Source organism: Gopherus evgoodei, chromosome 1, assembly GCF_007399415.2.
Source record: "Gopherus evgoodei ecotype Sinaloan lineage chromosome 1, rGopEvg1_v1.p, whole genome shotgun sequence".
Lineage (NCBI taxonomy): Eukaryota > Metazoa > Chordata > Testudines > Testudinidae > Gopherus > Gopherus evgoodei.
The window spans coordinates 281131234-281149235 of NC_044322.1; the positions used below are offsets into that span (position 1 = coordinate 281131234).

The 18002-nt window shown below is 42.9% G+C and overlaps 1 protein-coding gene across 1 annotated transcript in view; it reads left to right on the forward strand.

Moving 5' to 3' along the window:
- Nucleotides 1-11359, forward strand: part of HAL (histidine ammonia-lyase) — a 32398-nt gene extending 21039 nt beyond the window's left edge. The window contains exons 11-20 of the mRNA XM_030548512.1: nucleotides 901-1048; nucleotides 1137-1232; nucleotides 1348-1406; nucleotides 2088-2168; nucleotides 3013-3078; nucleotides 3163-3328; nucleotides 7637-7771; nucleotides 9014-9122; nucleotides 9225-9294; nucleotides 10564-11359. Of these exons, the coding sequence (XP_030404372.1) occupies nucleotides 901-1048; nucleotides 1137-1232; nucleotides 1348-1406; nucleotides 2088-2168; nucleotides 3013-3078; nucleotides 3163-3328; nucleotides 7637-7771; nucleotides 9014-9122; nucleotides 9225-9294; nucleotides 10564-10713 (1080 nt within the window). The 3' untranslated portion in view covers nucleotides 10714-11359. The remainder of the gene's footprint in view (nucleotides 1-900; nucleotides 1049-1136; nucleotides 1233-1347; nucleotides 1407-2087; nucleotides 2169-3012; nucleotides 3079-3162; nucleotides 3329-7636; nucleotides 7772-9013; nucleotides 9123-9224; nucleotides 9295-10563) is intronic.
- The last annotated feature ends 6643 nt before the right edge of the window (nucleotides 11360-18002 follow it).

Below are 18002 nucleotides of genomic sequence, written 5' to 3' on the forward strand. Positions count from 1 at the left end.
GGCAGTATAAACCTGCCCTAAGTTTCCTTGCTTTGGTGGGTTTTTTTTCATACCTCATCTTCTTCATGTCTAGAACTGAATTTAATAATTTTGTCAAAAATCAGTAGAAGGGTTACTCTTGCAAAGAAAATGAAAAAGAAAGCTATCCTGTACCCTTAAACGAAGTTTGAAGTCATGTGAAATAAACCTCATGTAACATGGCAGAATTTCTAAGGTACATATAGAGACTAACAATTAAAAGTAAACGTTTGCTTTAGAGTAATGATGTCACATCACCATACTGTTTTATTGTAGGAAAATTACCTTCACTTTTACTGCAATAATGTAAATGTTTAGTATTCGCCATTGCATAATATAATTGTCCTGGGACCCATAGAGGGGACAAATGGAAGTGTTTGTCGTGCCCTTTGAGATCTTGAAGTGGATTGTTGCCTGTGATTTCTCCTGTAGTCCTAGTACACACACTACTCCCATTGACTTTAGACAGTCATCTGCATGTTGGGATGACAGAAAGAGTCCTTAGGGCCTTAGCTGTATATCTGGCTTGCTAGGTTTCATCAAACCTATACCAGAAACCCCCTGAGCTGATCAGCAGTCATAGCCAGATGGCTATAACTGGCTTGCTAGTGAAACTATCTATTGGAAAACAACTCCCAGTTCGGAGACATGGGGATGTAACAACTTCAAAGTAACTGGTGGCTTGTCTGTATCAAAAAATAACCAAATAGCTGAGACCATAGCATCTCTAGCCCTTTTTATGATTCATTTAATGACGATCCAGGAATCTTAGAAAAGGTCTTTCTTTAACTGACACATGTAATTATGAAAATTACAATGGCTGCGGCATGTGTAAGGCTGCAACAGATTCACTTAAAATAAACACCTGCTATCTCTCTGAAGGGTCTGGCTCTTATCAATGGAACCCAAATGATCTCCTCTCTGGGATGTGAAGCAGTGGAACGAGCCAGCGCTATTGCTAGGCAAGCGGACATAGTTGCTGCACTAACACTTGAAGTCCTGAAGGGTACAACTAGAGCCTTTGACACTGGTTGGTATTGAACTTTCTGTGTTCACTTTCTCTTAGCTTTTGGAGAGGGGAAAGCAAAAGTGTAATGCTCTTTCATTTGTTTTAACAGATATCCATGCAGTGCGTGCCCATCGGGGGCAGATTGAAGTGGCATTCCGATTTAGGTCACTTTTAGACTCTGACCATCATCCATCAGAAATAGCAGGTGAAACATCTTTGCTTCCTGCCATGCAAGTCACCTATTTGATTTCCAGGACAGACAGGAAATTGAAACAGTGACGTGTGGTCTTTTCTATAAGAACCTTCCTTTTGTTTTGCAGAGAGTCACAGATTTTGTGACAGAGTTCAGGATGCATATACACTGCGCTGTTGCCCTCAGGTAAAATGAGTTTCCCACTCCCTCAGATAGGGATAGACTAGTGGCTGTGGAATCCCAGTCCCAGTGTAATGTCAGTCAAATGTTGGTTGTCTCCTTTAAAATAATGCTATTACATTATTTCCCAAAATAGGGCTTAAGTGAGACATAAGTAGTTTCTGGATCTTGTACACAGGAGGGATTTTTAACTTTCAGTGAACTCAATCCATATTAACATAAGCAAAACTATTGAAATTGGTGGGAGCTTTGCCGTGTAAAATCTAAAGAACTGGGGTTTCCTAAGTTTAATTATAATTCTTTAATAATACCTAATGTACATTGACCAATTAGCTAAACTTTGAGTACTTTCTTGACCAGATAGAGGTTGTACATGTGGCTGAGGATCAAGGGGACGTCAACCCAAACACACAAAGGATTATACATTTATGTTGTCATTATCATATTATAATGTCATAATAATAGTAAGTCAAATCTTTAATGAATACAATATATCTAGCATTCCACAATAGCAATTTCTCTGGTTATCACATCAAATCAAAGTCTGTATCCCTGTGTGAGTGCCAACTCTGGGAGTGAGGTCAAGGCAGAAGTGTGCTCTCAGAAAGTAGAATTGGATGGATCTGTGTCTTGAGGATGAACTATAAATAGACATGACCTGTGGCTAATTGCTATTGTTTCTTTTAGGTCCACGGTGTGGTGAATGACACGATAGCTTTTGTAAAGGACATAATCACGATCGAAATTAACAGTGCAACGGACAATCCTGTATCTTTTTGATTATTCAGTTTCTTAGTAAAATTTTGTTTGGTCACTTTTTCCCTTCTAAATAATTATTAGCTAATGAAGCAGAAATTATGGCCCTGATCCATCAAATCACTTCCATATGTGCTTAGTCAGTGGACTGCTCTTGCTTAAAGTTAAGCACACATTTAAGTGCTTTGTTGGATCAAGGCCTACATGGTTATAAGGGTAACTGGGAACTTTGGCAGCCAATTGGACTTGAAGGTCAACAGTGACTTGTCAGTTGACACAAGGTTGGCAAAACTTGCATTCTAGAATGCACTTTGAGTTCTACAAAGGGTAACTACAAGAGCTATGCACCACTTTTAAGAGCTGTGTGAGTCATTTTGGGAAGCTCTGTGCATACGCCTTGTATTGGTGCTCTGAACAACGGTGAATTCCACTATTTAAGAATAAAGGTATGTACAAAAGATGCTCCTTTCTGTTAGCTGATAGCAATGATGAGTGCCCGTCTTGTTCACTATATATAAAATTTCACCTCCATTGGCAAGAGCACCACTGGCAATTGAAAATTACACTAGAAACTGTGCTCAAGTGTGGCTTTGCATTCCTTATAGCCTTCACCTGCTGACCATCCAGCCTATTTAATAAAATACACTGTTCATCTGTATCTGTATGGTGGGAGAACTGGGCATTGTTTTACATTTTTCTGACAACTGAACATGCAGAAGTGCAAGCTATGCTATATATGCATATGCATTTGCACATCAATTCTTCCTCCTTTCAGATAGGATATTCTGGTTATCCAGAGATGTATGGTACGTCAGCAGTTCTTCATTCATGTTCACACCTTAACTTGTCTTTAAAGATGGTTTTTGCTGAAAGGGGAGAGACCATTTCTGGAGGAAATTTTCATGGTGAATACCCTGCAAAGGTAATTAAGCATTTGGAGAAATATTAGTTTATTTTCTGAAAATTAAAAAAAGTCAGTTGATTCCATCAAGAGCTTCTCTTGCAGGCTCTGGACTACTTGGCAATTGGTGTCCATGAACTTGCTGCAATTAGTGAAAGAAGGATTGAAAGACTATGCAACCCATCTCTCAGTGAGCTGCCTGCATTTCTGGTCACCGAAGGGGGTCTGAATTCTGGTTTCATGATTGCTCACTGCACGGCAGCGGCCCTGGGTGAGTACATGAAGACCTAAGCAAGACTGGCAAGAGAACAAAATTAGAAATATCAACCTATGTTAACACTGTGGTAGTTTGATAGTACTGATAAAGGAACCCCCAGAAAAAACAGCTCTCAGCTCCAGCGGTAAATTCTCCTTTTCTCCCATGTCCAGCTGAGCTATCTGATATAGTTTGCAGCCCTATCTCACCTTCAGAGGCCCTGAACTTGCAAAGATTTATGTATTTGTTTAGCTCTAAGCCTGTGAGCAGTCCAGCTAGGGTAGCCAACCGTCCCTTATTATAAGGGATGACCCTTATTTTTTCATCTCTGTACAATAAGATCAGGCATTGCTGAGTGCTGCAAAAAGGAGCAAGAAATGTCCCATGTGAATTTAGGTGAGTAATGTTCATTTATTTGATTGATTTTATTAACGATAATAATGATGATAATATTGGGGAGTGGGGTGAATCGAGGGTGCTAAGAAAACAATCCCTTATTTCTGAAATACAATATTGGCAACAGTAGCATTACTCAAGTGCTTAAATCTTTGTAGGACTGGAGTCTGAGTTTCGGAATGGTTAAGCGCCACAGTCCCACTTGAAATCAGTAGGAGCAAGAGGTACCCAGCACCTCTGAAAATCAGACCCTACAAGCACAACAAAGCTAAAAAGTAAATTATCTATGTACAAACAATTCTGTTTTTGATTCTACACAAAATGTATTATTTCTATCTGTAGCCCTCCCCTTCTGGGACACCCCAATCCCCAAGGGTGGTGTGGAGCCCCTTAATCTTTCCTTCTCAGGGACACAGCAATAGGCCCTGGGTGCTTAGCGCATAGTGTCTCCAGCTAGTGGTTGGGTGCATAAACCATTAACAAGCCCTATGAGCCCCAGGCTGTTACAATTCACAGGTACAGTAAGTCAAACCCAGCACACAGTCATATTATTCACAGAAGGGATGGGGGTAAATTAAAAGAGGGGAAGAGAACAGGCAAAGGAATCAAGGACGTTAAACAAATGCAGCCTCAACCAATCCCACAACAACGATCCTGGTGCAGGGGAGGCCTACGGGCTCAGCTGGCTTTCATTTCTCAGGGGTGCAGCAGAATCTCAGGACTCATCTTAGTTGTGGAGCTGGGGGCTCCGGAGGGGGCTCAGTCCTTCTCATGGGGAGAAACAAAATGGCTGCCTGTCTCCCCTTTTACTGCACAGAGCAAATCTGAGGCTGTTTCTCCTCCAGCCTGACTCCCTGCAGCCAGCTCTCCCCCTGGTCACAGGTCCCTGCCAAGCTCCACTCACATGACCCAGCCCATGTGCAAGCTTTCCCAGGGTCTGATCTTGGTATCTCAGGCATGTCAGTCAGACTCTGGCCCATCCTCCACAGGCTGTCTCTCCCCTTCTCCCACCCAGGACAGGCAGTCTCCACTGAAGTTCCAGTCTCTGAGTCTGTGCTATGGGATGTGGGAGCTGCTGGGAGCTGTTTCTCTGAAGTCCCCAGCCTAGCAAGGGCGCTACACTCTTCCCTGTCTACAGACTTTGATGGCCTCATCAAGTTTAAAACAAACCATATGCAAATGTACAAAATACAGAAAATACTCTTCTGGGCTATGTAATCTCAGACCGTTATAACCCCTGATTCATACAGAGGTGCATACATGATACTGTGCTTCTGGGACATACCAAATGTTACACGCCGTATGCCCTGTCCCAGAGGTCATAACAACAAAGGCTTCTTGGGCTACTATCCATTTACGTACCACATCCGTAGGGACTCTCAGTGAATCACAGGATAACTTTATGGTTAACTATCTAGGCTCAGGTAGGGTGTGACCATCATGTCATGTTCTCCACCTTCAAAGCCAGAGTCATTGATTTCTTCTTGACCATGAATGGCCTGGACATTCTTTTCTCCACTGTAGGGTGACCTGATGAGTAGATAAGGCATGGCATCATGAACTGGTGATGCATACCATGGTTCTGGGATATTAACCTGATTGTTTGCACTCCAGTGTGAACCAATTTGTTCAGAGAGCTTGGGCTCAGGCACTTGAAAAGTAAATTGCTGGTGTTGATACCCAATGTTGTCCTCTCCCTCAAAATCAGAAAGAGCTACCATGTAAGGTAATTGTCATCTTCTGACCTCTCGGGAATAGCTGAAGGCTTGTAAAGGAGTGATACTTTGAGGCCATTTGCTGACTGCTTGTCTGTCAAATAGTGTATGCTGATGGTGAGGTGGTTCTGACAGGCCTCACCACTTGTCCTGTTGGAAGGATATGATTCCTGTGCAGGGCTGTGGAGGGGCCCACTCCTTTCACTTGAGTCAATAGACTGGCAGGCCTGGCGCTCTGTGTGGGGCTCAGCCTTCCACCCATCTTCAATATTGTGTCCCCCAAGAATGCCCAGGGTCCTGACTTCTGTGTACAGTTCCTGGTCTCTGACCATTTGGTCATAGCATTCTTTGTTACTCTGATTGTTCTGTGTAGCAGTAGTGGGCTGGTGCTGGGCAGTTTAGAATAGTTTTCTCAGATGGGTAGTATAATGAAGGTACATTTCAGGTAGGATTCTATCTGCAGAAATGCTGAAACAAACATCCGCAGGCAAGCAAATTTCTCGACCAGACATGAGAAAATAAAATGAATATCCAGTGTTACAACTGGAGGCATGTATCGGACAAGAGACTCCTGATTCCAGCTCTGTTTCTGTTGAGACTCTAGCATGCCTAACAGTGCGGGAGAGGAGGCCTTAACAGACTCATCTGGCTTTCAGTCTTCATTGGTGCAGTCTCATCTTGGACCTCAGACTTTCTGATTTGAAGCTAGGGATAGTGGGTCGATCCAGGACCTTCTGATTGGGAGAGGCAAAATGATTGTCGCCCCTTCTACTGCACAGAGTAACTCTGAGACTGCTTCTCTTCCAAGTCCTCCATCCTGATTCCCAGGCTCAGCTCACATGCCCCAGCCATGTGAAGGTGCTCTGGAGTCTGCCATTGGTGTCCCATCCCAGACATGCCAATCATTGTATGACCAATTCTCCATGAGCTGTGTGCATCCCTCCAGCACAGGCAAGGGAAACGGCTCCTTTTTCAGTCTGATTCTGGGTTGTTTTATATGGGAGCTGCTTCTCTGTGGCAAGGGGGCTACAAGTGAATTTTATTTAGTCAGATTCACAGTGAAAGATCTAGGTCCGATGAAGCTAGAATACTGTGAATAAGTGCTTCATTACCCCCCTGCTAAAGTGAGATTGCATTGTACAGACAGCCTTCCAGACAACTTCCTGCAATCCTTACTCTGGCAAAGCTGCCATTACTTTCAAGGGGAGTTGTGCAAGATCTGCAGATGTTGACTGCTTCATCAGTTCATGGTCTCTCAGCCTCTCCTCGTAATGCTACGTTTTGGACTGTATTTATCATTAAAAGAAAATTGGGCAAGCCAATCCCTTTTGAGATGTAAAGTACCAATGGCCTAAAATAAAGCAATGGCAAGACTATTTCCCAGCCTTGTACTTTCACAAGGAAGCTCACTTTCTAGCTCTTCAGGGCCTTTTTCTTTCTCTGCTTTTATTGCTGTTGGAAGCTCTGTTAGAGCTAGAAGCACCCAAACCATACACGGCAGAAAAGCATTTAAGGTCAGGGGAAGAAGTTGTCCTTGAGTGCCACTGTAGAATACAGGACTGGAAAGGTCAAAACTGGGAAACGACATTCTTTTGAGTATTAAAACATAGATATATACAGTCCACATTTGAACCAGATATTTAGTATATTGAACCTGCCGGGCTCGATGCTGGGGAAGGGGAAAGCAAGTTTTAGGCTCCCCAGATCCTGGGGCCAGCTGGGGGCTGGTCTGACATAAGTTAAGGCATCCTAGGGGGCTGCTTTAAGACGCCATTCAAACAGCTCTGGATTTCAGGGGTGTTGGAATTGCCTAGCCATATCTTCTTTCTCTTGGGAATGTTCTACACTGAGGATGTCAAGAGCAGAGGAGGAATAATGGGGAGGTTTTGCAGCTAGTTTGCACCACCAGAGCTGGGCTGAACAGCTGACCTGTGGTCTATTTTAAACAAGATCTTTTCTCTGGATGTAATATTTACCTTTATGTATTTGGGTTAATATCAGCATCGGATGATCAATGTACAATATTACTGTCTTCAGGGGCAAAATGGCTTGAATGTTAGATATTGCAGATGGCTCAGTCAAGCCACACCATGGGCATGCAGTTACCATTGCTGGATGTGGATCCTTCACTGCAGTGTTTTAGACTCAGTCATTGTTTCTAGCTCCTGTTTGTCCATACAGTACACCATTTATTCACACTGGACTTTTGCAGTTTCTGAGAATAAAGCCTTGTGCCACCCCTCGTCTGTGGATTCTCTCTCAACCAGTGCTGCTACAGAGGACCATGTGTCCATGGGCGGATGGGCTGCACGAAAAGCATTGAAAGTTATTGAACATGTTGAACAAGGTAAAATTAAGACACTGATTTTTAGAAAGATCTACTGTTTTGTAACTAGGTTAGAACTAAATGCCTTTCTTCTACATGGCATCCTTTTTTTTTTAAATGGACCCTTCAGTCATTTTAAAGAAGTCTTTTAAGATATTGTTTTAAGTTATTACTTTAATTTCTTTCTAGCAGAAATATTATTGAGAATGTAAATTAGTGTGTTCCATTGAAACAAATAGGCTTATCAAAAAGACACTAAGCCAAAATTTTTCCATTCATCTTTGTCTTGAATGATTAAAGTTGTAACTTTTTTAAAATACAAATTTCAGCTGTTGCTGGAAAACACAACAATACATACCACGAAAACCAATATGTACAATTTGCTCTAGGGTGACCAGAGAGCAAGTGTGAAAAATAGGGATGGGGTGGGGGGTAATAGGAGCCTATATAAGAAAAAGACCCAAAAATTGGGACTGTCCCTATAAAATCGGGACATCTGGTCACCCTAATTTGCTTGTACATGGGTTTATACAGTGGAATGTTTTGAAGTTGTAGAGATCTCTAAAAATACTAAATATTATCATTTTGTACATTCAGCAAAGTGAATGTGTAACTAGAGAAAACAATGTGTCTTAGGTAACATTTTCCTTAGGAGAATTTGGCCGTTGTGTAAGTGAGGGACAAATGCCACTGTTTAGACAGGGAGATACTGTGCAAGTTTTTCCAATATATATGTATCAAGATCTTTTAGTTCTACCAGAGTTCTCATACTAATGAGAAGTGGGTCTGAACTGAACTCTATCTCTGGCCATCCCAGCACACCTGGGAGTTTCAAAACTGGATCTGAATTATACAGCTCAGACCTATCGCTACATCTAATTTAGTTCTGGGGAAGGGCTCTCATTTAGGATGTCTCTGTTTTGAGGTGTACTTGGAGTACACCATGAGTGCTGAGCAGCCAGTGCCAGTTGAAGACAATGGGCGCTCTGAACACTTAGAATCTTGAAAAGTCGGGCTCAGCACGTCTGGACATCCAAAATCAGAGACTGTTTTTAAGTATTCGCCAGAACCGTCATCTGTTTCCCCATCTGTTAAATGGGTCTTCTGTTTATCTTCCTCAATTAAACTTTGCATAGCACTTTGATGTTGTGAGGTACTAAGTAACTGTAACAAGCTCCTTTTAGAGGTTCTCCATATGTAAATGTTCAATGGGTTGTACATCTTGAAACTCACTATCCTGCCTTACTTTGTTTGGCTTCCTAGTGTTGGCCATTGAACTTCTTGCAGCCTGCCAGGGCATTGAGTTCCTACGCCCCCTGAAAACAACCACCCCATTGGAGAAAGTCTATGACCTTGTGCGCTCTGTTGTAAGGTAAAATCAAATAACGTTTTCCCAAAGGTTACAGCTTTGAAGACCTGCTAACTACGGTGTTGGTTAATGTTTGGCTAATGTTCTCAATTTGTCACCTTTCAGGCCTTGGCTAAAGGATCGCTTCATGGCCCCAGACATTGAGGCGGCTCACAGGCTGCTTGTGGAGCAGAAGGCAGGTGTTGATACTGGCATTTGTGCAGTAGCTCATTCCTTATGAAGAGATCTGTAGTTCTTTTTTTAAAATGGTCCTTGATGCATCAGGGGTTAACCAGCTCTTCTCCTCACATGCATGATTTAATTACCGTCTCTGAAGGAATATGTTTGGAGATTTTAGTTTGTCATAGTCTTATAAAGTGATGCTTTTAGTTTAAAAATAATATATTTTAAAATGAGTCCCCTCCGTTGTGTTGTTGATAAATGACTTAGGTTATTGAAACTGACAGTTCTTTACAAATATCGGCCCAGTCCTGCAATGAGCCCCATTAAAGTCAGTGGGACTCTGGACACTTGCAGAGTACTACGCATGGGGAGCTCATTGCAGGACAGGAGCGGGGGGAAGGAGGATAGTCCATATCCCAAAGAACTTGTTACCCAGTTCAAGACCAGATACAAGAGAGGGCCTGGCAAACTATAGGAGTGCAAGGATGAGAGAACAGCAGCAAGGATGTGCATTAACACAGCCCTACTTTGTGCTCGGCTAGAGGGTTCGGAACCCATTTCGTTTTTTTACAGTTGTAAAGTCTAACTAACAGAAGAATGAGAGAGAGGAGTTCTCTACTGACCTATCAAACTATTTGCAGCCATATAGATCCTAGTAGCCCACCTGTCTTACAGCCCTGCTAGGGAGAATGATAAAGGAGAAAAAGGGAAACTTTCCAACCTTTAGGTTCCTTAGTAAATCCGAGCCCCAAAGTCTGCTCAGATCTGCCATTCCTTGCCAGTGCTGCCCGTCACTGACCTTTCTTGGCCGTGCCAGTCTTCCATTCATGCTACCGTGGCTCCTGCATGACAAGATGTTTTCTATAAGACACAAGGGACACATCCCCACCAGCTCCTATCCCTCCCTATGACATCATCTGGGTAGTAGGAGATGCAATGTCTCCTCCCACCTGAGAAAACTCACCTTGCACCAGTCAGGACAGAAGCTATATACCATTCCCTTGCAACTGCACCCAGATCCCCCTTTACTCAGCAAAAATGTAATGTCCCTACAGATTCCTGCGCTCAGTAGCAGTCTTGCTCTTCAGCCACCATCTCTGACCCTATGTCTATTTCAGATGGCCACATGCAATTTATTTCTGTATACCTATTACAGTCAATTATGCCCTGCTAGTGTCTGCACAGGATGCTCTAATCTTGTACATTGACGTGTGTCTCAGTTTGAGCATAAAATCTTTCAGCCTTCACATCTGACTCTGCTGTTGCTCTTTCTGTCTTGTAGGTTTGGGAAGTAGCTGAACCTTACATTGAAAAATATAGACGGGAGCATATTCCTGAATCAAGGCCTGTTTCACCCACAGCCTTTTCTCTGGATTCATTGAGAATGAATAAATGTGTTGGGACTGATCACAGTGATCAGAATGAACTTTAATGTGCTATGAAGTCTGGTACCTAGAAAATCCTTTCCGGTGCTTTCTTTGATGGAGATTGTTTTATTATGATACAACATGGTTTCTTCCTGGGATATAAAGGAAGCGTGTATAGGTAGTTATCTCACCTGTAAAAAGATGGTGTCAGATTGTAGAGTGGATTAGATTGAATTTACTGATGGTCTAATTTAAACAATGGTCTAGATACATCATTGGTACAACTCCATTGACTTCAGTGGACTTGCGCCTGCTAATGCTGGCCCTGAATTTGGCCAAATGAGATCAAACATGAAGTAATCAGTTTAATTAGAAATGCATCAAATTTTAGTCCTTAATTAGGCAAAACTTCCACTGAAGCCAATGGGAGTTTAGCGTAAGAACTGCTTGATTTGGCCTAATATCCTTATTTACAAAAAAAATATGTGGAATGGACACGTTACATAGTACGGAGCTGGCTAACTGCAATGGCAGAATATTACTGGGGTTACCTTTTCCTTATTGATTTTAAAAAGTAAACAAACTATGATATTCCTATAAAAAGTAAATTCTTCATGTGAATAATCCTGGCTATTTATGAATATGTAATCCACCCACTCTAGAGCTGGTAAGATAATTTTGTATTAATGTCAGTTGGAGGGAGCTGTGTTGCTAAATTCCACCTCTTTGAAAAATAAAGAGGGTACTTAAAGCTATTCATTGGATTGTATTTTTGATTCTGTTTCTATGAAAACATTGTTTTCACGTTGTGCCATCCTTTGGGTACGGATATGGCTGTTTATTTATATCTAGCTTTGTCAATGTTAGTATAACTGAGGACTGGAGGACATCGAGCTAGATTTCATGCTCCTGTCTCTCTTGAGTTAGACCTTTTTGACATGCTGCATTCCAACCTGAGCAAAACTGTCTGATACTTTTATCCCTATCGGTTTGTTTTACATGCACCTCAAACATGGTGCAGATGAAGTGTGAGTTAAACAGTCCTGCGTAATGAGAGAGCATTTTATAGCAGCGTCTTCACAAATCAGAAAAGCTGTATGGGCACTAATATAGCAGGGGTGCTGGTACTAGGGGTGCAGTAGCACCCCCTGGCTTGAAGTACTAACAACAATCAAATACACAGTTTCTGCTTGCAGCACCCCTTCCCCATAAAAATTGTTCCAACACCCCTACAAAACAGCACATGGATTGTTGCTTCAGAGCACACCTGCTGTGTTATTACCAATGGAATATACCTAACTCAGTTAGTTTTCCAGAGAATATGGAATCACACCTAAAATATATATAGGCAAGCCCAGAGCCAATTTCCATGCACATCTATATCTGTGGGATTTTATTTCACATGCTATAATGAAAATTTGAGGCAAAATATTAGCTCGAGGGGGGGAAGAAGGAGGGACGTGAGAGAGAATGCAAGGGCCAAGAAACGTCGCAAATTGCCCATCACAACGGGAAGTGGTGCGGGTAAGGGACTTGGGCCATCAATGGATTTTAGAAGGCCACAATCTGAAATTCTATGGTTCATCAGACATCTGCATGGAGACTTAGGCCCTGATCCACAAAAGTACTTAGGCCAGTGGCTCTCAACTTTTCCAGACAACTGTACCACCTTCAGGAGTCTGATTTGTCTTGAGTACTCCCCCAAGTTTCACCTCACTTAAAAACGACTTGCTAACAAAATCAGACATGAAAATACAAAAGTTTCACAGCACATTGTTACTGAAAAAATTGCTTACTTTCTCATATTTACTTGGAATATAAATATTGTACTTAGGTTTCAGTGTATAAGATATAGAGTAATACAAACAAGTCATTGTATAAAATTTTAGTTTGTACTTTTTCTGTAGCCTGTTGTAAAATGAGGCAAATATCTAGATAAGTTGCTGTACCCCATGGAAGATGTCTGTGTACTGTCAGGGGTATACGTATACTCCTGGTTGAGAACCACTGTCTTAGGCACATAAGTCCTAAACTGTCTGATTATATCACTCTGTATAAATAGTTAGTCACTGGACCAGAGAGAGAGAGAGCATGATTGTAGCTTGGTGGTTAGGGCATCCACTGGGAGGTGGGAGATCCAGGGTCCAGTCCCTCTGCTCCAATGACTCTTTAATTATTTAGTCACTGTGGAACAACTTCAACAAGAGAGACTGGGGGAGCCTAGGATGACCAGATAGCAAGTGTGAAAAATCGGAACAGGAGGTAGGGGGCAATAGACCCCTACATAAGACAAAACCCCAAATATCAGGACTGTCCCTATAAAATTGGGACATCTGGTCACCCTAAGGGAGCGCCATATCAGAATATTCCACAGCTCAGTTGTTAGATCACTCTTTGGAGAGAGAGGATTTGAACGGGTCAGGGAGTCACCCTTCTCCCCCTCAGCCAGAGAGGATGGAATTGAACCTGGATCTGCCACATCCCAGGCAAGTTGTTCCACCCACTAAGCTAAAATGTATAAGGCGGGGGCAGCGGTGGCTCCTCCTCCTCCTTCTCTGGCTGTTTTGTGTGGCATGAGGCAGGCACTTAATTCATTCCTGCAAGAAACAACTTAGGAGGTGGGTTCACATTTGTGGATTGCTAAACAGAGATAGGTGCTTCCCTGCAGCTGGAACTTGGGAGCCTGTTTCCATGAGGAGGTGAAGCTTAGGGCACTCCCTCTGGTCAGGATCTCCCATTGGCTAATGTAGGTGTCTCCCTGCCTAGCTTGCTGGCTTTTGTGGATTGCATTCTTAAACCTGGTCTACACTACGCGTTTAAACCAATTTTAGCAGCGTTAAACCGATTTAACGCTGTACCCATCCACACTACAAGGCCCTTTATATCGATATAAAGGGCTCTTTAAATCGGTTTCTGTACTCCTCCCCAATGAGAGAAGTAGCGCTAAAATTGGTATTACCATATTGGATTAGGGTTAGTGTGGCTGCAAATCGACGGTATTGGCCTCCGGGTGGTATCCCACAGTGCACCACTGTGACCGCTCTGGACAGCAATCTGAACTCGGATGCAGTGGCCAGGTAAACAGGAAAAGCCCTGCAAACTTTTGAGTTTCATTTCCTGTTTGCCCAGTGTGGAGCTCTGATCAGCACGGGTGGCGATGCAGTCCCAAATCCAAAAAGAGCTCCAGCATGGACCGTACGGGAGATACTGGATCTGATCGCTGTATGGGGAGACAAATCTGTTCTATCAGAGCTCTGTTACAGAAGACGAAATGCCATAGCGTTTGAAAAAAATCTCCAGGCTACACAGTGCTGCGTGACAAGCATAACGGAAAGCCAAAGAATCAAATGGACTCTCATGGAAGGAGGGAGGGGGTACTGAGGACTCCAGCTATCCCACAGTCCACAGCAGTCTCTGAAAAATATTTACATTCTTGGCTGAGCTCCCAACACCCGTAGGTTCAAACACATTGTCCGGCGTGGTTCAGAATATAGCTTGAGAATTTACTCCCTCCCCCCCGCGTGAAAGAAAAGGGAAAAATCGTTTCTTGACTTCTTTCAATGTCACCCTATGTCTACTGAATGCTGCTGGTAGAAGCTATGCTGCGGCAGTGAAAAGCAGTATCGGCTCCTCTCCCCTTCCCAGTGGCAGATGGTGCGGTAGGACTGCTAGCCATCCTTGTCATCAGCCTGAGTGCTCCTGGCTGGCCTCAGGTGAGGCTGGCCGGGGGCGCCTGGGTAAAAATAGGAATGATTCCAAGTCATTCCCAGTAGATGGTACAGAATGGCTGGTAACCGTCTTCATCATAGCAACTGTGGGCTGAGCTCCATCAGCAACCTCCCTTTCCTGTGTAAAGAACAGATTCTGTACTGCCTGGACTATCATAGCAGTGGGATGCTGGGCTCCTCTCCCCCACACTGCTTAATGTTCTGCCTGAACTGTCATAGCAGCGGGAGGCTGCCTCCCCCTCATTTTATGTCACTAACAAGTCACTGTTTCTTATTCCTGCATTCTTTATAACTTCATGACACAAATGGGGGGACACTGCCACGGTAGCCCAGGAAGGTTGGGGAAGGAGGAAAGCAACAGGTGAGGTTGTTGCAGGGGCACTCCCCGTGAATGGCATGCAGCTCATCATTTCTGTGGGATCTGACACGGAGCAGCTGTGCTCTCTGATACACTGCTTCTCTAGTACACTTGCCTCATATTTTAGGCAGGACTGACTCTATTTTTAGAAACCATAAAGGATGGATTGACTCAAGGAGTCATTCCCAGTTTTGCCTTTGCGCCCTCGGCCGATCTCAGCGAGGGGCATCCATGACAGCAGCAGACAGTACAGAACGACAGATAACCATCATCTTACTACCAATTTACAATGGCAGCAGACGGTACAGAACAACTGATAAACGTCTCTGCTATCATGCAAAAGCAAACAAATGCTGCTGTGTAGCGCTGCAGTAACGCCTCTGTTAGCGGCATCCAGTACACATATGGTGACAGTAAAAAAAATGCTCCATGGTTGCCGTGCTATGGCGTCTGCCAGGGCAATCCAGGGAAAAAGGGCACGAAATGATTGTCTGCTGTTGTTTTCCCAGAGGAAGGAATGAGTGATGACATTTACCCAGAACCACCCGCGACAATGATTTTTGCCCCATCAGGCACTGGGATCTCAACCCAGAATTCCAAGGGGCGGGGGAGACTGCGGGAACTATGGGATAGCTACAGAATAGCTACCCACAGTGCAACGTTCCGGAAATTGACACTAGCCTCGGACCATGGACGCACACCACCGAATTAATGTGCTTAGTGTGGCCGCGTGCACTCGACTTTATACAATCTGTTTAATAAAACCGGTTTACGTAAAATCGGAATAATCCCGTAGTGTAGACGTACCTTTAGATGCCTGTCTCTCCCTATTCATTGTATATGGGGCCGAGGTGCCTAATTCGAGCTTTGTGCATTGCAAGTGGGGATCTAGTAATATTGACCCAGGCCTCAGTGCCAATACACAATTCAGTCCTCACTCCTGCCTGTGGCCAAGACAACCCTCCTATGAGGGAAGCAGCATTAATGTGACAGGGTGAGCATTAGCTTATACTGTAATATTCCTCTTATGCCACCCCCAAGGGGCTGATGCTTCTGCAGAGCAGACATCCCTGTTCACTCATCTCTGCTCCTAACACACAGAGAGCCAGCTCCACAGCATACCTGAGCCTGATTCAAATATATTTGGCAAGCTGACTGTATTGACTTCAACACAATGCTAATTCTGCCAAAGTACTGTGTAAAATTGTCACTCGTCTGTTCACCAGATCTGCCCCCAGTTTGTATTCAGTGACACCTGCTTACAGGTATAGGGTTTCTTTTAAACTGGGCTTCTCTTCAGCTGAATTTTGTTCTTCCTTGTGCACTTTCAGAAGAATCTTTTTACTAAGTTCTAATCAGTTACATCTTTGCAGCCCCAGTGAAGGTAACAGTGTTACACAAATGTCACTGAGGGCATAGCTTGGCTTCTAGGACCCTTATTGGAGGTGATGACACGTGAGAAGGAAAGAGACCAGCTTGACTCACTGATCGTAATTTGACTTGTAGGGCTGGTAGCTAGAAAAACATTTTTATTTATAAATAGAGCACACTTGAGCTGAAAATCATTCAGAGCAATAAGCACAGGATGTCACTGTGCCACTTTTGTAGCATTACCGTTCAGAGCAGAACTGCATTTTAAAAATATTTGAACTAATGTCTGAGACATTCACCAATTGCCTGTATAAATGCTATTTATCAAAGCTATGAGAGTGATGTTTAAGGAAAAACTGACTGTGGGAGAGCACAGGTGTTACACTGAGGTTCACACCCACAACTGGTATAACATCTGCTTGCAGTGAAGAATGTCTAGTGATAGGCATGTCATTAAATTATTACACAAATTTATTTAGTTGGCAATTCTGGCTTCAAATTAGGACAAAGAAATATGACACACTTCACTGGGGCTTAAGTATTTTTTGAAGTAAATAGAAAACTCAAGGCTCTGACAGATCAGAGGTTCATAATAAGGGTTAACTATTCATGTCTGTGGTAGGTTTCAAATATTTACACGCTGCTCAAAATGTGATTGGCCTCATTAATGATAAAGAGCTAGTCTCTGAAAGGCTGTCCTTGTAATTGCCTTTTATAAATAACATTACAGCTACGTAGACTTGTAAACTATTCATTTACTTTCATACGTTATCTTATTAACAAAACGGAGACCTTTTCACTCTGCAGATACTGAATATTTGATTATTCAAATTAGTGGCAGAGCCCTAGTGATACCAAGTATTGGACGGAAGAAAACCACATGCTATGCATATGATGGCTTAGACCAGGGGTCAGCAATCTTTCAGAAGTGATGTGCCGAGTCTTCATTTATTCACTCTATTTTAAGGTTTCACGTGCCAGTAATACATTTTAACGTTTTTAGAAGGTCTCTTTCTATAAGTATATAATATATAACTAAACTATTGTATGTAAAGTAAATAAGGATTTTTAAATGTTTAAGAAGCTTCATTTAAAATTAAATTAAAATGCAGAGCCCCTTGGACCAGTGGCCAGGACCCAGGCAGTGTGAGTGCCACTGAAAATCAGCTCGCGTGCCACCTTTGACACAAGTGCCATAGGTTGCCTACCCCTAGCTTAGACTGCTGGCTGTATTGCTCTCTCCTCTACATACTGTAGTCTATGTGAGGGGCGAACCTGGAGCATGTATGTGCATATTTTTTATATGAAGAAGCCACACAAAGGTCTTGAAGTTGCGGATGGAGGTATGATAGGATATAATAGTCTGTAAATGTCGCCAAATGAGTATGCAAGCCTCCGAAACCTACAAAGAGGAAGGGAAAGATGCCCCCACAAAGGAAACCCAAACCTTCAAACCACTTAAAATTAGCCTGAGTTGGAGGATCATTATATTCATGATCAACCCACTATCACAAAAGGCTTATAAACTCAGGTCAGCATTCACAAACATGTATTTCAGTTCAGATTCAGCCTAAAGTACATCAGAACAGCTGTTTTGGGAAAGTCTGTCTCCAGATTGTGGAAATCTTTTTCTGACTTTCAACATGACAAATATTCAGACATCAGCTGAGCTCACAAGACTCCTGCATTTGTGGTTTACTGCCTATGAGAACTGCTTGCAAGATTTTGGCAGCATTGATTCCAAACTTTATCCTGGATTAATCCTTTGACCTCCACTCTAGCCTATAAATTTGAACTGAATCTGAACACTAGCTCATTGCCTTTGTAGGGTTTTTTTGTTCTCTTTGTTCCATGTCTCTGTTTCAAGAATGTCTTATGTTAAAGGTATAAATAATAG